This window comes from Rutilus rutilus (genome assembly GCF_951802725.1).
Source record: "Rutilus rutilus genome assembly, chromosome: 16".
NCBI classification, from domain to species: domain Eukaryota; kingdom Metazoa; phylum Chordata; class Actinopteri; order Cypriniformes; family Leuciscidae; genus Rutilus; species Rutilus rutilus.
This window is the reverse complement of record NC_140224.1, coordinates 5,046,168-5,067,505: the sequence shown is the minus strand read 5'-3', so window position 1 is coordinate 5,067,505 and position 21,338 is coordinate 5,046,168. Positions and strand designations below refer to the sequence as shown.

General features: G+C 35.6%; 1 protein-coding gene across 3 annotated transcripts; it reads right to left on the bottom strand.

Annotated features, from left to right (window-relative positions):
- Positions 1-8,600: 8,600 nt before the first annotated feature.
- Positions 8,601-18,882, bottom strand: LOC311306503 (paired box protein Pax-6-like). 3 transcript variants are annotated; one of them, XM_084434938.1, is made up of 8 exons: positions 18,741-18,882; positions 15,819-15,998; positions 14,328-14,486; positions 13,987-14,069; positions 13,748-13,907; positions 13,013-13,083; positions 10,993-11,098; positions 8,601-9,809 (listed from the first exon to the last, which is right to left on the bottom strand). In XM_084434938.1, exons 2-8 carry the CDS (start codon positions 15,928-15,930, stop codon positions 9,730-9,732), a joined length of 771 nt encoding a protein of 256 aa, XP_084291064.1. In that variant the 5' UTR covers positions 15,931-15,998; positions 18,741-18,882; the 3' UTR covers positions 8,601-9,729. The 3 variants fall into 3 exon arrangements, with proteins under 3 accessions (XP_084291064.1, XP_084291063.1, XP_084291065.1); XM_084434937.1 differs by lacking the exon at positions 8,601-9,809 and having other exon boundaries at positions 10,753-11,098; positions 18,741-18,879; XM_084434939.1 differs by lacking the exons at positions 8,601-9,809; positions 15,819-15,998 and having other exon boundaries at positions 10,753-11,098; positions 18,741-18,877.
- Positions 18,883-21,338: the final 2,456 nt, after the last annotated feature.

Below are 21,338 nucleotides of genomic sequence, written 5' to 3'. Positions count from 1 at the left end.
GAAGTTTATCTCACACAAACGTTGAAAAACCATTCAGTTCTTTTAAAACAATATAAATAAAATGGTTATAATATAAAAATAAAGATCTTACTAAAACCTCACACCAAAAGTTTAAATAAAATGAGAGTCACAAAAAAAGTCTCTCAAAGCACCGTCTCAAAACATAAGAAGCGCTCCTGTCTCTCTCTCTCTGTGTGTGTGTGTGTCACGGGATTCCCCCTGCCACCCTTTGCATTTGAGCTCTGACATCTGAAACGTACTGTTCAGACACTGTGATTAAACAATTTCATACAAAAAAACATTCTATCCTTTAAAATAATTATCGTGCCAATTAAACTAAAGTTGAAAAACTTACTGTTCTCATGCTAATTTAACTAAGGTTGAAAAAACTATGGAAGTTTATCTCACACAAATGTTGAAAAGCCATTCAGTTCTTTTAAAAGAATATAAATAATATAAAATAAAGATCTTACTAAAACCTCACTCAAAAAGTTTAAATAAAATGGAGTCACAAAAGATCACAGAGTGTTTACTGAAGCGCCTCTCCAGCACAGCCCCGGCCTGAGTGGTGCGCGCGCCCTCCGCATTCTGACATCCCCCTCCTTCTGCTCCTCCACATTCCAGAGCACAGTGACAGTGAGAAACAGAGATTTTATAAAATAATGTATATTTCACACAAATAATATAATATACAATAATATAAAATAACATCTTACTGAAACCAATTCTTTCAGTTTTAGATAAACAAAAGAATAAAAAATCATCTTACTTAAAACATTCTGTTCTTTAAAAGAATATAAATAAAGATCTTACTAAACCCTCACACAAAAAGTTGCAATAAATGTAGAACTATCCAGTTTAAATAAAATGGATTCACAAAAAAAAAAAAAATGCAATGAGTTAAATGTTTATAGAGTTGAAGAAAAAACATAGGCCTACATGTTATGAAACAATCAGTTAAATGTTTAGAGAGTTGAAGAAAAAACATACAGCTCATGAAACAACGCAATGTATGAAACGGGTTCACGAAAATAAAAAATCATCTTACATGTTTAGAAATCAGGGCCCTCTGGCCTCTCTTTACACCAGCGTTTGACCTGCGGAGCTTTCAAAAAGCACCAGCCAAAGGGTGTGTGTGTGTGGGTGTGTGTGTGTGGGTGTGTGTGTGTGTGTGTGTCAGAGAGTCACACAAATTCAGCGATCAGGATATCAGGTGCTGAGTTTATTTATGAGAAGTATAATCTTAAAAGTTTAAATGATATCTTTTAAAAACAAAAGACTGTTTAAATAAAATCTTTAAAGTTTGAATACATTCATATCTTCTATTTATCTTTTAGAAGATTACTGTAATGATTTTGTGTAACGGTAATTAAACAATGTCTGTTCAAAAACTGTACTTAGTCGTCTTAAATCTCATTTATATGAAAAGATTCAATCATAATTTGGAGTGTGGAGTTTCAATTTTAATGGCTTTCCATAGCCATGATGATTTTTGTACCGTAACCGCATATTCGATCATGTACACCTAAACACGACCATCACAGAAAACTATAAAATAAATAAATAATTTAATATCATTTCTAAGCTGTATTGCACGCGCGCACACACACGGTTCTAAAAAATGAACTAATCTCTATGTGCATCATGTCACAGCGTATGTAATGTTAGTCTGCTAACGCCTTTCCAGAGCCAAAGTTTTGTTCGTACTAAATTTATTTCAAAGCATAATCGTAAAAGTTTAAATATGATCTTATTTATATGATCAAAAGTTTGAATACATTCATATCTTCTATTTATCTTTTAGAAGATTACTGTAATGATTTTGTGTAATGGTAATTAAACAATGTCTGTTCAAAAACTGTACTTAGTTGTCTTAAATCTCATTTATATGAAAAGATTCAATCATAATTTGGAGTGTGGAGTTTCAATTTTGATGGCTTTCCATAGCCATGATGATTTTTGTACCGTAACCGCATATTCGATCATGTACACCTAAACACGACCATCACAGAAAACTATAAAATAAATAAATAATTTAATATCATTTCTAAGCTGTATTGCACGCGCGCACACACACGGTTCTAAAAAATGAACTAATCTCTATGTGCATCATGTCACAGCGTATGTAATGTTAGTCTGCTAACGCCTTTCCAGAGCCAAAGTTTTGTTCGTACTAAATTTATTTCAAAGCATAATCGTAAAAGTTTAAATATGATCTTATTTATATGATCAAAAGTTTGAATACATTCATATCTTCTATTTATCTTTTAGAAGATTACTGTAATGATTTTGTTTAACGGTGACCCTAAAGTATAATTGTTATTAAACAATGTCTGTTCAAAAACTTTAGATGGTTAAAAAACTGTACTTAGTCGTCTTAAATCTCATTTATATGAAAAGATTCAATCAGCATTTTTTTTGTCCATGCTGGGGTTTCAATTTTTATGGTGGGGGCTTTCCATAGCCATAATGATTTTTGTACCGTAACTGCATATTCGATCATGTACACCTAAACACGACCATCACAGAAACTAACTACATTTGTACATTTTTCAAAAATGAAATAAATAAAGCAAAAAAGTATGCTTAGGCGTCTTAGATCTTAGATCTTTTGTCCATACAACATGTTGTCAAAGTTTGTCACAATGTTTTGATGTTGTGTTGTTTTTAAGAAATCCGAGGACTCTACATTGCTCTTATTTACACTAAGTTTGTATCATTTGGAAAATCAGAGACGCGATGTGCCTCTGTGGTCCATGACGCGGCATAAGTCAAGATGGCGAATATTTAATTTTACTCGTCTTAATTCAAAGTATAAGATGTATAAGATCATTTTTACTTGTAACTCCCAAACTATCCTTAATCAGTCTGTCTGGTGGCTGTATGAATAGACTTTGGGGAGAGCTGATGATACTATAGCAGGAAGCATGCCCTTTGACCTCCTTGATTTTGGAGACTTTTTTGTTAAAGACCCTACAAGTTACACTCTCAGAAAAAAAGGTACAAATACCTACATATGTAGGTCAGAGAAATCCAAATTTTATCGGGGGAGCATGTCCCCGAACCCCCCTAACTACCTCACATTTGAATATGCATGACTGTGTGGTAATGTGTGCTGGTGTGGCTACAGTGCCAAGGCTGAATTTTTGAGCCAGTTTGCCCCTGCATATATACAATAATACATTATTCTCTGTATCAAATCATTATTACCCAGCCCCTGATGTTTCAGGCTCATCCCCTGATGTTTTTAAACCCTAGAAACACCCCTGCAAATGCATATACAATATTTGTAACTTAAATAAGTAATAATCAAATAAAGAGACAATATATTAACATTTTAAAAGTCTTACAGTTACAACCGGCCCTTTGAGGGCAGCCATAATGCTGAAGTGGCCCTCAGTGAAAATGAGTTTGACACCCCTGCTCTAAACATTTAACTGATTGTTTCATAACATGTAGGCCTATGTTTTTTCTTCAACTCTATAAACATTTAACTCATTGCATTTTTTTTTTTTTTTTGTGAATCCATTTTATTTAAACTGGATAGTTCTACATTTATTTCAACTTTTTGTGTGAGGGTTTAGTAAGATCTTTATTTATATTCTTTTAAAGAACAGAATGTTTTAAGTAAGATGATTTTTTATTCTTTTGTTTATCTAAAACTGAAAGAATTGGTTTCAGTAAGATGTTATTTTATATTATTGTATATTATATTATTTGTGTGAAATATACATTATTTTATAAAATCTCTGTTTCTCACTATCACTGTGCTCTGGAATGTGGAGGAGCAGAAGGAGGGGGATGTCAGAATGCGGAGGGCGCGCGCACCACTCAGGCCGGGGCTGTGCTGGAGAGGCGCTTCAGTAAACACTCTGTGATCTTTTGTGACTCCATTTTATTTAAAATTTTTGAGTGAGGTTTTAGTAAGATCTTTATTTTATATTATTTATATTCTTTTAAAAGAACTGAATGGCTTTTCAACATTTGTGTGAGATAAACTTCCATAGTTTTTTCAACCTTAGTTAAATTAGCATGAGAACAGTAAGTTTTTCAACTTTAGTTTAATTGGCACGATAATTATTTTAAAGGATAGAATGTTTTTTGTATGAAATTGTTTAATCACAGTGTCTGAACAGTACGTTTCAGATGTCAGAGCTCAAATGCAAAGGGTGGCAGGGGGAATCCTGTGACACACACACACACACACACACACACAGAGAGAGAGAGAGAGAGACAGGAGCGCTTCTTATGTTTTGAGACGGTGCTTTGAGAGACTTTTTTTTGTGACTCTCATTTTATTTAAACTTTTGGTGTGAGGTTTTAGTAAGATCTTTATTTTTATATTATAACCATTTTATTTATATTGTTTTAAAAGAACTGAATGGTTTTTCAACGTTTGTGTGAGATAAACTTCCACAGTTTATCCTTATCAGTTTTCACATTACAGCCCAGATGCGTTCAGGAATAGGAGGATCCTGTGATACCAGCTTCAAAAACACACGCACACACAGACTAACTGTCATGTTCAAAAGGCTTCAACTTTCTGTTAGATACCATGTCATATTGTTATAACACTTTCTGTCCATATCAAAAGGCATCAAACTAGCTGTCAGATACCATGACATATTGTTATAACACTTTCTGTCAATATCAAAAGGCATCAATAGGCATCAAACAATCAGACTTTCTGTCAGATATCATGACATAATTATTTAATCACAGTGTCTTCAAAACCTTCTGTCCATATCAAAAGGCATCAAAAGACTTCAAAACCCGAAACTAAATGTCAACCTGTCAATCAAAAGTCATACTAACTGTCAACCTGTCAATCAAAAGTCATACTAACTGTCAACCTGTCAATCAAAAATCAAAACTAGCTGTCAAAAACACTTCAAAAGCCCTTTGATCTCCTTTGATCTCATCTCATCTTCTTTGATCCCTTTGATCCTATGCCAAAAGGGGCGGGTACCTGTCACCGGAAGGGCGGGACATCTGTCACCGGAAGGGGCGTGGCACCTGTCAATCAATCATTTTTTGACAGGTGGTGTATCATATCAACTACTGTCAATATTGATTAAAGGAGTCATTATGTTGTGTTACCTTGGATACCCAATGCTCTATTATAGTCTTTCAGGCACTTCTAAAAAAGAAAAGTGGAAAAAAAATCAACACAGAGCCCCTCAGACCCTTATTTCTAAAGGCATTATTGTCTCGCGAGATCTGATGCGATGTTTTGGCTGTCGTGGACGGTCATTATAATAATGCAAATGAGGGGCGCGTTGATTGGTCGTAGAAAAAATACACCATTTCCAGATACATTCTTACAGAAGCCCCACTAACTGAAAGCTATTTTCAAACTGCATGTTTTGCATGAGTTTGGCTAATAATGTTTAGTGGTATATTGTTTTCATACTTGCATTTAAACAGTTTTAGCCACTGAGCATGGACTCCTGTACCGTCACTACTGTAGCTGCTAGTGTAAAACAAAGTGGAAAGATGTGGCTAGCATTCGTAGAGTCCATTCCCCGTGTTTACCTCGAAGGTAACGTTACATACAATAGCCGCATTAGCAGTTAGCTGCTATTTGTTAACCACAGTAGAGCAATAAAAACACAGTCTTACCTTTTCAATTTCTGGCAAGTCCCTGATGGTTGGGATGGCAACTTTTCCCAAACGGAGCTTCGAGGCCAAGTTCGCCTGATATTGCCCCAGATTTGTAAATGATTCCGGTGTAAAATGTTTAGCGCACACACCTAACGATACGCCACTTGAAAGAGTTGTTGGGACAGCGTCATTAAAAATGAATTTCCTCCACTGTTCCCTGATAGTTTCGTCCGTTTTTGGTAGATAAAACACATTTGCATGTTGTTTGTGGCAGTCAACCACAGAGCATCTCAGGTGTGCACTCGGTTTCTCCATCTTTCTCGAGTCGACTAAACTGAATCTGAGGGGGAGAGGGGGAGAGGGGGAGAGGGGCGGGCTTCCCCCGGCATAGGTTTGCGGTGTCCATATTTGGTATATCCTCCCCCGTCTTGACGTCAAGAGGGGGAAGAAATCAAAATCACGTTTTTTCGTGCGCGTGCACGTGGCCTATTTTACAAACCCTGAGGTAAACAAACGCTTCACTTTTAAATATCGGCTTCCCGGCCAGTGTATAATCATTATGCAATCATAACATACATTGATTCTCGTGGAAAAGTGAAATTTCTACATTATGACTCCTTTAAATGGGAGGGAAAAATCCTGCTCATACCGCAGCTATGAAAAAAATGATAAAAGCACTTAGGCCTATGTTCATCTACTGAAGTGGTATTCTGGAACTGTGAATAAATTGAATAAAACAGCAAAATAACAACAACAACAACAATAATAACATCTTCATTAAACAAAAAAGAGATTAGCCTACCTTAAATAAAGTTTGATTAATATGTACATACCGTACCGGTAAAAAGTCTGGACCCATTACTATTTTTAATGTTTTTGAAAGAAGTTTCTTATTATGCTCTACAAGCCTGCATTTATTTGATCAAAAATACATAAAAAACCCAGGAATATTCAGCAAGGATGTGTTAAATATATAAAAAGTGATAGTGAAGACTTTTTTAAAACAACTTTTTAATAATCAAAAAATCCTGAAAAAAGTATCACAGGTTATAAAATAAATGTTAAGCACCATTTCTAACATTTAATAATAATTGCACGGCATGGGCAAGAATGATGTTCAAGCCAGCCAAGTCCAGATCCCTGGTCCTGAGAAAGGGGAGAGTGGAGGACAAACACCGCTTTTATGTGGATGGAGTCACTATTCCGACAGTGTCAGAGAAGCCCGTGAAGAGCCTAGGGAAGATCTTCGACAGCACCCTGAAGGACAAGGCAGCGGTGGAGGCAGCCCACATGGAGCTGAAGACTTGGCTATCGGCGGTGGACAAGTCCGGTCTTCCGGGGAAGTTCAAGGCATGGATATACCAGCATGGTATCCTGCCAAGACTCCTGTGGCCACTACTGATTTACGAAGTCCCAGTATTCAGTGTGGAGGGCTTTGAACGCAATATCAGCCAATACCTGCGTAGATGGCTGGGTTTGCCGAAGAGCCTGAGCAGCATTGCTCTGTATGGGCACAACAACAAGCTGCAGCTTCCCTTTACTGCCTGACCGAGGAGTTCAAAGTCACCAGAGCCAGGGAGGTGTTGCTTTACAGAGACTCTGCTGACATCAGAGTCTCTTCCGCCGGCATCACGGTCAGAACTGGGAGGAAATGGCGAGCGCAAGAGGCAGTCGACCAGGCAGAAGAGACTGAGACATAGTGTCTTAGTTGGCTCTGTGGCAGTTGGTAGAGCTGGTCTAGGTAGCAACACAAAACCACGCTACGACAAAGCCCAAGGACGAGAGAGACGCCAGATCGTGCAGGGAGAGATTCGTGCAGAGGTGGAGGAGGAACGCCTCAGTAGGACCGTGGCAATGCGCCAGCAAGGAGCCTGGGCCAATTGGAATCATGCATCTGCCCGGAAGATCACCTGGACAGAACTATGGAAGTCTGAACCCGCAAGACTTAAGTTCCTGATCCAGTCGGTGTATGATGTCCTCCCAAGTCCATCTAACCTTCACACCTGGGGCCTAGCAGAAACACCAACATGCCCTCTGTGCCCAGCTTATGGTTCTCTGGAGCACGTCCTGAGCTGCTGCCCTAAAGCACTAGGAAGAGGGGAGGTACACGTGGCGCCATAACCAGGTGCTGAAGGCAGTAGCAGACACCATCTGCACCGCAATCCGGGAGTCTAAACATCAAGTCCCAGTGAGGCACAACATTTCCTTTGTCAGGGCAGGGGAGAAACCTCAGGGAGAACGTAAGGCCTCAACTGGACTGCTAGCCATGGCCCGTGACTGGCAGTTGCATGTGGACCTTGGGAGGCAGTTAAAGTTCCCAGAGCACATAGCAAGGACGTCACTGAGGCCAGATCTGGTCTTAACATCTGACTCAACAAAGCAAGTTGTGCTATTGGAGCTTACTGTCCCCTGGGAGGACAGGATGGAGGAAGCTTACGAAAGGAAGAAGGCCAAATATCTTGAGCTGGTTGAGGCATGCAGAGGGAGAGGATGGAGGGCCCGCTGTGAGCCAATAGAAGTGGGCTGCAGGGGCTTTCTAAGTCAATCTGTGCATCGGGCATTCAGACTCCTTGGCATCAGAGGGTTGCGTGAAAGAAGAGCCACCAAAAACATCAGTGAGGCCGCCGAAAAAGCCTCTAGGTGGTTGTGGATCAAAAGGGAAGAAGTATGGAGTAGCGCGCTGCTTGGACACAAACCAGGGCCTGATCAACCCCGGTTGGGTCGCCCAGGTGAGGGTGTCTGAAGATCAAAGACCCGAAACACCCTATGGGGGGCCTCCAACATGAATTTTGCCTAGGGCCTCCTAATGTCTAGAACCGGCCCTGAGTCAGTGTCCCTTATGGAAGTAAAACCACGAACAAAAAAATATGCACAAAAAATATTAATTTTCATATTTAATTATTTGGTTAAATTAACTAAAATAATTATGGTCATTCATTTGGGATGATGCTATATTTTGCATTTCAGACTATTACAAATCACAGTACTACATGATTGCAAGATAAATGTTTTATTAAAGGGTTTAATGCATACATGAAAAGGATTGACTGGAGCAAGTGAACATTCACAACCTGTTTTTTTATTTCTTTATAATAAACAATATTTTAGGACTTTTTTTTAAAGAAGATGCTGTTGACATTAAAGAAAAAGGTAGACATACAAAGACGTTCTGTTAATTTTTTCAGTTCAACTTTTCATGGAAATGTATTTTGTAAGCAAAGTCTGTGTGTGTGTGTGTGTGTGTGTGTGTGTGTGTGTGTGTGTGTGTGTGTGTGTGTGTGTGTGTGTGTGTGTGTGTGCGCGCGTGCGTGTGTTAGTTAAATTAAACAAGAATGAAGACAGAAGTGGTTTCACTCTTTCTCACACACACCCACCCACCCACAAGTACAGATATAGTTTCCCAATATTCAGACATATTTCCTCATAAATATGCTGTATGACAATATAAATTTGAACAAAGAAATGAAGAACACAAGAGAAACTGAACACAACACTACTGTATTTAAACAAAAACACTTTGGATTTGCAGATGAGCTTTATGCTGGAGATTGTTTTGGCAAAAAATGTTGCATACTAAACCCTCGCTTTGCTGACGGCTTTTTAAATCATTGATTTGTCCACTGGTCTTGAGTGCAAATCACATGACTGAGTCTCAGTCCCTGCCTTGATTGTCTCAAGCTTACTGAGTGTTATCATATATCTGATTATGAAAATGATCACAACAAAAGAATGCCTATAATGAGTGAGATTACAGTGGAGAATTGAGGAATTATAAAAGAAAATGAAACCAGAATCATGTTCTTAAAAAAAACATACAATTCTTCCCAGTTTAGAGAAGTTGCTCACAGGAACTCAGAGTCAGAATTCTAAAAAGTCATCGCACAATGCATCATCACATAAATCATATACATTCCTGATTGTCTATAATTGGATGGAAAACAATATGACACATTAGATCTAAAAAAAAATATGGCTAAAATAATAATGAGTTTTGTTTTTTAGGTTCAACCATTAGAGGATCGCTTTCCTTTGAGTTGAGAACAATTTGTTCTAAAGGTTTTTGTTTTTTACCTTTTGTAAACATAAATATTTAATATTCTAAAGCAAAATCTCCCTCCCCTTTTCTTACTGCAGTCTGGCCCAGTACATATTTTGATCATTTCCCGGTACCTGGACAGGTACAGAAACACCTGGAGAAATCAGACCTAAAGCAGAATAAGGAGGAAAATGTAATGTGTTAAAACAGTGATATCAACAAGTAAATAATAAGTAAATAAATATGTAATAAAATATAGAAATAAGTGAGTAATAAGTAAATAATTATGGAAGGACAAATTACTCAAAATTAAATAAATAAATGTTGAAATATTCAAATCAATTATTAATTACATTTTTACTATTATTTTTTAATTGCTTTTTCATTTAAGCACGAGCTCGTGCCATTTAATTTTCAGTCTCATCAGGGTTTCGGTTGTCCGCACGTCACTCAACAATAGTGAACAATCAAAATCCATTACTTTGGTCTTTCTAGTTTAAGCGTGTTTGTCTAGTGTGTTTTTCACATCACAATATGGCTAAGCAAAGTACAGTAAAAGATCTGTTGTTGACTCTTAATTTTATGTGTTTGGTGATTTGATAATTAATATGATTTTGTTTTATTAACATTAATAATGTATTTAATCATTTAAATATTTAAAAAATCCTTTATTAATTACATTTTTTATTATTATTCCTTCTTTTTTGAATCCACGGATTATCTCACTTATACCTGATCATTTGCCAGCATTGACAACTCAGAGAGAGAGAGAGAGAGAGAGAGAGAGAGAGAGTGATGTCTCAGAGTCTCTCTCTATTAACAACGAAGCTGTAAGTTTAATTACTTCAAAACCAGCGATGAAACCCCCTCGTTGCTGAGAAATATAATGTAGCGATTCAGTAGTGAAGCTATTTTATTAATAAAAGTTGTGGGGCAGCATGTTTGTGTGTGTGTGTGTGTGTGTGTGTGTGTGTGTGTGTGTGTGTGTGTGTGTGTGCGTCGTGATCACGAGTACGAGTGTGTGCACTTCAGTGAAAACAGTGATTAATATAGAATGTGATTAAACTGAATGGAACTACCTGTACATTAAACGGTTTCATTGCATACCTAGTTCCAACCAATCAGAATTGAGTATTCAGACAGACCATGGTATAGTAAAAAAAATATATATAATAAATAAAAAAAGATTGTAATAATAATATGTGAGTAATAAGTAAAAAGTAAATAATAAGTAAATCATTAAGTAAATAATATGTAAAAATAAGTCATAAGTATATTTATAATAAGTAAATAAATAATGCAAATAAAAGTAAAAGATTTTGTTAGGATCTTGGACCAGCTCTCAGACTGACCTGTGCTGGTGTTGGTTGAAGGAGGAGCTGTCAGATGAGGAGAGGAGTATGACGGGGACGGAGACAGCATGCAGGAGTACGAGGAGGAAGATGGAGATGAAGCAGACTGCACACAAAACACCAGTAGAGGGAGACAACAACACCCAGACACAGTGTATGGAAAAAAAGCATTCATTTAAAATAGTGTTCAAATGCATTGAAGAACAGAAGCATAGTACTCGTATATACTCTGCACACAGTATACATACTATAATATATCACTATACAACTATATTTGCCAAAATGTACAAAAATAAGAACTGCATGTCCCACAATGAAAATGCACTCAACTCGACCTTCCAAATCCATTTCCAGTGAGATTAACTATCCTGGTAATTGTTAGTGTCCCAATAGTAGCGGGACTCTTGTCTTGCTTTTTTTTTATTGCCTTTCTTCCCTATCATACAGTACCAGTCAAAAGTTTGGAAACGTTACTATTTTTAATGTTTTTGAAAGAAGTCTCTTATGCTCATCAAGCCTGCAGTTAAAAAAAAAACAAAAAAACTATGAAATATTATTACAATTTAAAATAATGGTTCTCTTTTTTAATATACTTTAAAATGTAATTTATTTTTGTGATGCAAAGCTGAATTTTCATCAGCAAGTACTCTAGTCTTTGGTGTCTTATGATCCTTCAGAAATCATTCTAATATGCTGATTTATGATCAATGTTGGAAACAGTTGTGCTGCTTAATATTTTTTTATAACCTGAGATACTTTTTTCAGGATTATTTGATGAATAAAAAGTTAAAAAGAACTGTATTTATTTAGAATAGAAATCTTTTGTAACAATATACACTACCGTTCAAAAGTTTGGGAACAATAACTATTTATTTTTTTAAGAAATTAGTACTTTAATTCAACAAGGATGCGTTCAATTGATAAAAGGTGATGGTAACGATTTATATTGTTAGAAATGTTTTTATTTTGAATAAATGCTGATTTTATGAATAAATGCTGTTAACGTTTTACTCATCAATGAATCCTGAAAAAAGTATTCCAAAAAAATATATTAAACAGCACAACTGTTTCCATCATTGATAATAACTGAGTATCAAATCATCATATTAGAATGATTTCTGAAGGATCATAAGACACCAAAGACTGGAGTACTTGCTGATGAAAATTCAGCTTTGCATCACAAAAATAAATTAAATTTTAAAATATATTAAAAAAGAGAACCATTATTTTAAATTGTAATAATATTTCATAATTTTACTGTTTTTTTTTTTTTAACTGCAGGCTTGATGAGCATAAGAGACTTCTTTCAAAAACATTAAAAATAGTAACGTTTCCAAACTTTTGACTGGTACTGTACATGTGGTATCATTCGAAATCTCAAATTTCACTCAAAATTGGCCATTGTGTTATGGAAACAGTAGGCTACTTTAAAACCTTTTAGCAGGCTCAATTTCTTTTGACATCAACTTCAAAATCAGAATACAACTTGGTTAGACATGTGGCTTTGACTTTCTAGCAATTTTAGGGACCAAATTATTTTTCATTTCTTTCCGGTGAGTGTTTTTTAAAAAGTTTTTTTATGTATTAAGTTAAGTTCAGATCTATGGTCAAAAAGGGGGGTGACAGTTAACAGGTTAATCTTTTTCTGTACTCATTAATTGATCCGATTGATAAAAGTTAATACGTTTTATGCAATATTGAAAGAAAAATGTAAAATAACGATGTTTAAATAAAAAATAACTCGATGTCATGTGACAATGCAGTACTCTTTGAAACCTTAATCGTTGAATAAAGCGTAACATTTTGCTTATTTTTTAGAAAATAGCAGGCAGTGCATCTTCAGTAAGTCAGCCAGTATTCTGGTGTGAGTACACAGATGTTTAGTGCTCACTGATAACAGTTCCATTGTCACCAGGAGAGGGCACTAATACATAACAGCACACAAGTACATGCAGTATAAACTGGCATTGCAATGGTTTGCTAAATATGAATATGAATCTCATGAAATGAGCAGTCTCACCTGGAGCCCAGTATAGACTGAGAGAGAGTTATAACTGGAGAGAGCTGTGTCACTCTGACTGATCATGGATGCTAAACACACACAAATAAAGAAGCATTATATTCTCAGCGCCAAGTACAGTATGCACTACAGCTTACCATTATTAAAACATCAAAACCATGGAAGAATGCAAATGAAATACAGGATTTATGTAGATAAATGTTAGCTTCTTCAAAGTCATTACCATTTTGAAAAGTATAAAAAAACATATTATAAATGTGAGTTATGTAAATAAATGTATGCAGGTACAAAAATTAATTTCAAACGTTTAAGCACAGGGTTTCCTCGAAATGTTTTGACGTTAATCAGAAACATAAATTCAGTCTCACACACATAAAAGAAGAATAGTAAAAAACATCATAGTGCGGTATGCAGTACAGATTACCTCAAGCATTAATGAGTACATAACAATTCTTAAGAATAATCATTATTTCATAGAATTAATTTACTATTTTACAATAACAAGTATGGGAATTATGTAAGTATAACCAAAATTCAATTTTAATTTCTTCAAAGTCACAATTAAAAAATCCTAAAAGTAAATAAATAACAATTTAGTTAGGTAAAGTTTTGTACAATTTAGTTTAAGTATGAAAAGTATGAATTGATGTAATTTGAGTTGAATTCATATGCGGGGGGGGAATCCTATTCTAACCGGCTAGTACATTATGCAAATTTTCCAATGTCCGTTCTCACCTGCGCTGTTGCCATGCGGATGATGATGATAGACGGATGAATTAAAGGATGTGTTCAGTGGAGCGTGTGTTTGAGCACAGGACGTCCCGCCTCTAGACTGCCTCTGGTTTCGCAGCTTCTCCTCGCGCCTCCATTTGGCTCTTCGATTGGAAAACCACACCTGTCGATCAAGGTCCAGAGAAAGAATATATGAAATGATCTATCCCAGCATTTTATTCTATTCCAGGACAGTAACTTACTTGTATCCGTGCCTCTGGAAGGTCGATTTTGTTTGCAAGTCGCTCTCGTCCGAAAACATCCGGATAATGTGTTCTCTCAAACTCTGTTAGATGAAGTTTAGTAGTTGAGAGTACTTAAATCTTTCTATAAAATAAATGTCACATTCTCAGAAAAAAACAACAACTTTTGAACCCTTTCAAAAGTTACACCTTTGTCCGTAAAGAGTGCACATTAGTACCTCAAAGGTGCATATTGGTACCAAAAGTGTATATATTAGTCCCTAAATGGAACATATTAGAACCTTTTTAAAGGTATCCTCTAAGTCACAGCTTTTGTACGTTTTTTTCATCCATTTTCTCACCTTTCTCCAAGGCCTCGATCTGCTCTGTTGTGAAGCTGGTTCTGTTGCGCTGAAGTTTTCTCTTTAACTGCAGCCTCAGTTGAGACTCTTCTCCTTCAACTCTTTCTACGTGTCCTCCTCTTCCTGCCATCCGCCCATCCATGTCCACCAGGCAGTCATCTGAAACGGAACAAAAACCGTTACCGATCGAGAACGTATAACAGAAATACTTAAATGTTTAGAAAGATCTAAGTCAATTGCTCGGTGCACTGCTGACCTCACAAAGCTGAAAGTGTGGTTTTATGAATTCTTAAGAATAATCATTAGTTCATAGCCACTTTGGCTTGCTCCGTTGGGGATTAAAAGACAGATAATATTAAGCATTATTATCGATTTAACGTCACTGACACTATTGGATGAGAACAAATTTTGAACTGAATTGGCCCAGCCAACAGGGAACTTTCTCTCAAAATTATTCTTCCAGTAATGTTAAAACAATGTTCATTCAAAATAATGTGGTCATTAATATTGTTCTCAAAATGTTAGCACAAAAAAACATTATTCATAGGCCTACATCATTCATTGAACGAAATATTATTTCAATATTATTTGTTTTAGAATGTTCAGAGAACAATGTTTGCATTATGATAAAATGCAATGTTTCCTAAACATTCATATCACCAAGAAAAAAAAACATTTTGAAAATGGATGTTTAGGTACGGTAATACCGTTTTCATAATTTCATGGGAACTTTAGCTAAATGTTTTTAGAATATATTTTCATTTGCTGAGGAGCTGGATAATGACAGTAACTTTGTAACGTTGACACTGTTGTTTGAACTGACCTGAGCTGAATAGCAACTCTATTGTCTTCTTCTGCTTTACAGATTAAATTGAATTTGTTTCATAATTGACAAATTTTGCACTGATATTTTTCTGTTTATTAATGTGAATCTACTTTGAAACAATCTGGTGCAGGTATGACGTCAAAACCCGGAAGTCTAATTCACCCCTGGATCCCTCAAGATTTTCCTACGGGGTTTTATAAAGGATTTTTTCAATTTATGAGTAAAATAAAGCCTGTGGTAAACATAACTTGGCGATACTTTGACATTATACAATGTAAACTACACACACTCACACCCCAAACTGCCTTATCTAGTTACTTATTAGAAACATACATTTTCAAAAACATGGTTTATGGGTGTGTGTGGAATTTTCATCGCAGAAAATAAATGTGACTTGATTTGACATTTTACTATTTTACAATAACATTAAAGCATCTAAACCAAGAAATAGCAGAAGTATGGGATTTATGTAACCAAAAGTACTATACCAATAAATAATCTTACATTTTAACTGGTAGGAAGGTTGGTTTAAATTACTCATTTTTAAACGAACAATTGTACGCACACATTTTAATGTATATATAGTATGTATATATAATCTAGGCCATCTAATATGGCCTAGAGGAGGTAAAACAGTGTTTTCAACCAGGCCTAGCTCCTCTCACCCGTGCTGTGCTGCTGGCTGGGACCGTTGCTCTGCTGATGGTACCAGTCATTGGATCCACTCCAGTTTGAAGTGTTCTGGAGATTCAGCATGGTTAACCTCTCAAACATCATGCGCTTGCCCACTACAGCCTCAGAATGGAAAGAGACTGTTTCGATTTAATTTAGACTCTCCTTTGACCCTGAACAACGGAGACAGAGTATCAAATTGTGCGAGGATGAAGCATGAGTTCACACACATTAAAGTGAACTACAGTACCATCATTCTATACATATAAAGAAAGAGTCTGTTACATGAAGTTGATAGTACACTGTAGCAGTATTGATTTATTTATATGCGTGCCGTTCAGATTTGTGCATTTGAAAGAAATATGTGGATTAAAAATAATACATGTTCACTGTCTGTAATTACACGGCACCATTTTAATAATCACAGACGGTTTGTATTATTTTTATATTTTTCTATATTATAATATCTAACATTAGGAGTGTTTACTGTATGCCTCCATATTATTACAGAGAAGCTCTGTCAGTGTGAATGTGATATTGGTGCAACGTTTAGTTTAGATTCAGTGTTTAGTTTTGTGAACTTTTGGTAACACTTAACAATTGTCGTTAACATTAGTTTGCTACATTAGGTAACGTGAACTAATCATGAACAATACAGCATTAATATTGATATTAACATTTACTAATACATTTTAAGATCAAAGGTTGTATCTGTTAGTATTAGCCTAGTTAGGCCTAATGCACTGTGAACTAACATTAACAAAGGTTAATAAATGTTGTAAAAATATATTGTTCATTGTTAGCTCATATTTGTTAATGCTTTTAGTAGGCTAATGTTAACTAATGGGACCTTATGTAAAGTGTTACCAGACTTTTAGTTTGTATGTGCTTGTTTTTGTTTATTTCCTTTGATCCCTACATTCCCGGCATTGCCTGTTCGTTACTAACACCTGATTCTTGTTATGTTCAAGTTGTCATATTTGTTCAGTCCTTTGTTTGGTAGTTATGGGAGGAACGAAGCTTTTCGAAAATTTGAATCAATTGAATCATGATTCACTGTTTCGAAGCGCTCGAAACGCCACCTGCCGGTGACTCCTGCTGGTCAAAACGGCGTAAATGCAACGAAAACCGTCATATAAAAACACCTTTTTGCAAACCAAATTATTATAATTATTTATTTTTTTTAAATTGTGGAATAATGTATGGAGAGCTTTGAATGTAAGGCGTAACCTTTCAACGTGATGACGTAGTTCCCTGTCCGTTTGTTGATCAGCTCAATCCGAACTATTGAAGGTAAAAAGTCTATAAATTATTATTTTTTTAATTGAAAATGACCTATTGTTTCGCTAGATAACAACCTCTTCTTCAGCTGTGATCGGGTACAGCCCGTTTAAACAGTTCAAAGACTTTTGAAACTGCATTGATTTGGACTTAAAAACGATGGTAATCAATGAAGTCCGTTGTTAGAAGAAAAATCCAGAAATGTTTTCCTCAAAAAGCATAATTTCTCTCCAACTGAGGAAAGAAAGACATGGATATCTTGGATGGCATGGGGTGAGTAAATTATTAGGAAATTTTCATTTTTGGGGTGAACTAATCCTTTAATCAGTCCAATAAGTAACTAAAATATTTTATGTTTTATTCATATGACAACAACAACAAACATAGACAATGGTTCATGGGTTCATTGCGGCGACCCATTGTGATTGCGAAATGTTTCGAAATAGTTATGACGTAACGAAGGGTTTACTGAAATCACGTGACTTTGATAGTTTGATACGAGCTGTGAAATGTGAATCACTGGTTCGCACGAAGTGTGTATTGAAAGCGCCCATCATACATAATGTGAAATTATTACGCTTTATGTTTTGCCTTCTTTGCTTCAGTTGTTTAATTAATGTTTTGTGTTGCATTTTAATTCACTTCTCCTTGTCCTTTGCTTGCCCAGATCAAAAACACACTGACATGCATATACGATATAACGATATAATAAAGGCAGATTCTAATAAAGTTTCCTTTTACATTTCTGCCTTTACACAAATTATTTTGTGGCTCTTTTTTATTATTTAGATTTAGTTTTTTTTTTAAATCTGAAATGTCTAAAATTGTCTTTTCTTAATGGCTTTCTTTATAGCAGGTTTCTATAGTTCCCATAATAACACAAGTGCTCAATGACCTGTATCTTTTTCCTGGGCAATAACAGAGAAAATGTTCAATCGCTTTTTTTTTAAGCTGACAGAAATTTACTTTTAAAAATAAACCTAAATATCCCATTACATTTGCTGTAAAAACTGTCACCTGGATGCCATAAATTCACAGTAAAAAATAAATAGCCAAAACATGCTTGTTATCTTAAAATAATAAATGATAATACAGCTGGTAAATTAGAAAGCCACATGATAAATCAGAGTTGATCATAAGTGGCTTTACTATAAATGCAATAAACATTCTCTAACAACAACATAACACCCTAATGACCATTACGGATAACAAAAATAAGAAGAAACGTAATTATTCATTTAAAATATAACCATATGTGTCATGCATGGACTTATGGGAACATCCTTTTTATTGGTTTTCACTGTAAATTATACAGTAAGTTTTTATTTATAATTATACAGGTTTTAATTTAAAAACATATATTTGACAGTATATGAGCATGACAGTAAAATTACATATGATATGATATTTTAAGGTTTCTTTACAGGTTCTAACGGTGTTATTTTATTTTTGGTAGCTAAACATTAACAAACATTTTGTTTACAGTGTACTCTGAGAAAAACTAGCCCATGTTCAAAGATAAAGCTTGAATTCTGTTACTCAGATGCTCTGACTGTTGTTTTTACCAACATTTGTGGATTCAGTGCAGCAGTTAATACAATTATAAGAAAGTACAAAGTACAAATCTGACTCACCAGTTGTTACATTACGAGCAGCGTGTCCACAATATTATCCCTCTATTTGAAGTGTTATTTAGGTGTACTTCCCACTTGCTTTGTTAACAATGACCTGTGTGCATGGAGTGACAGAGAGATGCATCTGCAGGCACAATTGTCCAGGAAGTGAGTGAGAGAGAGAGAGAGAGAGAGAGAGAGAGAGAGAGAGAGAGAGAGAGAGAGAGAGAGAGAGAGAGAGAGAAAAGAGTGACACAGCGAGTCAACATCAGTGTCAAGTTTGAACTTAATGCCAGCGAGAGAGAGAGCAGCAAAAACCCTCGAGAGATAATGGAGTGATGATAAAGACGAAGAGGGGAATGGCAGCAAAGAGCACAGTTTAATATTAATTAGCTTGCACACGTTAAAAGAAAAGTGGGATTTGGGAGGGAAATGTGAGGTCGTTGACGTATAAATAATAAATACTGATTTAATGTGAACATTTCTAAATAGTGCTGTAAATAGTCTAGTCCAATTGCACTTTACCCCTCTGAAAGATGATGCCTGTGTTAATACAGACACACTACTGTAGGGTTAGCGTGTTTTTAGGTCAATCCGGAAGTTAGCATTACCCTGGTGCCCTCGACAAAAAAACCAATAGGATTTTTCCATTAGCTTTTGGATAATTGCAGAAAATAAGATCTGTGGCAAACAAAAGCTTATGATTCTTACACGTTTTGTTCATCATGATAATCTTCACAAATGAACACAACTTTTATGAATTTTGAAGTGTAAATACAATCAGCAGATTCATTAAGACAAATCAAATACATTAAGACATTGTAAAAAAAATCAACAACAAAAAAATCTAAATCCATGAAACCATTTCTGTGCCTTTCCAAAAGAGGAAAAAACATATTGAGAGATAGATTACAACAGCAAGAAGAGAGAATTGTGTGAAATTTTCTAATTATATGTTGAGGAAGGAATAAGAGCACAATGAGAGTTGGATGAGGGTAAATAAACCCTGTTTATTAGTGTGTGTGTGTGTGTGTGTGTGTGTGTGTGTGTGTGTGTGTGTGTGTGTGTGTGTGTGTGTGTGTGTGTCTTTAGGTTGGAGAACATGGAGATGCCACATTACTTTATTTCCAGTTGACAAGACTTTACATCCCCTACCTCCCTGTCTCTCTCATACACTCTTCCTTATTAAGCAGTTATATTTAGAATCATATGCTGTGCTCTAAAGTGCTAAAATAAAATATAAAGAATAAAATAAGTAATAAGAGAGAGGTTGTGAAGGGAAAAAAAAGACAACAATAGGGAGTTTTTTTTATTTATTATTATTTATTTTAAAGTTAGACACTTGGTGTAAGATGACCCCTAAGAAATAGCTAGTAAATAAATAAATAAATGTTTTGAATTATTATTTTTAATAACAATTATTATTATTATTATTATTTTGACTGTGTATGGTAATGTCATGATGTATGTTGTCACAGTCACCAACTCTGTAACCTGTCTGCACTACATTTCCCAGCATCCCTTCTGGTCGCCACCTTCACTCAGCCATCACCACACCTGCTGCTGATCATCACCAGATACTGATTCCCTGCGCCTGCACTCCCTCATCAACACAGCCTATATCAACCTGCATCACCCTCACATCAGTGTCTGGTCTCGTCAATGTTACTGTAAACAGTCAGACTTCTAACCTGAACACTCACCTGAGATTGTCAAGTCTTATGTCTTACGTCTGGCTCCTGTCCGTCATCCCTATCCAGTTTTCTGGTCATCCTTCACCTGCACCGAGTTTCCACTTCAGTCATCGCTAGTCAAGTCTCCTTCGTCTGGTTCCTGCTGTTGACCCATCACTCTGCTTTTACTTGAATAAACCATTTCACCTTACCATCTGTCTGATCCCTTCTGTGAGTGACATATGTACAGTAGCCTATATGTTTTTTTTTTTATATATATATATATTTTTTTTTAAGTGGAAAATTTAAGTTAGACCCATAAGCTGACAAGTAAGTAAATTAATAGATTTGTTTTAATAATAATAATTATTGTTAATTTTAATATTGTATAATTATTTATACTAATACCAATATTATCAAATTATTATACACAATATTACATAATTATTTTTTACACTTTTTCTTTTTAAATATCATAAAGACTGGGGTACGATGCCACCCTCAGAAATGGTAAGTAAATATTTATTTACTGTTAATTTTAACATTATTAATAAAACAATATATAAAAAATAATACATTAGATTCAGATTTGTATTTGTGAGAACAAGCCTGTGTATGTGTGTATGCGCGCGCGCGTGTAATTTCTTGCTGAGATTCATAAAGCTTTAGGGCATGCATTTTTTTAACTAGCCCCCCACCCCACCATCTCTCCATCCCTCTCTAGCTCTTTTCTTAGCGCTGGGGGTTAAACGTTAAAGGGGGCTATGACGAGAGAAGGGGTGGTCACCATAGCAACAATGCCAAGACAAATACTCATCAAGTCCTTAAAACAAAGCCGAGCAGAGCAGCTTTATCAAATAACTGGCTCATCCTGGGACAGTCAGCAGAGATGCTCTACTACAACACACTACTTTAGGGAATTTATAGTTTTCAGCCTGCGGGGTTT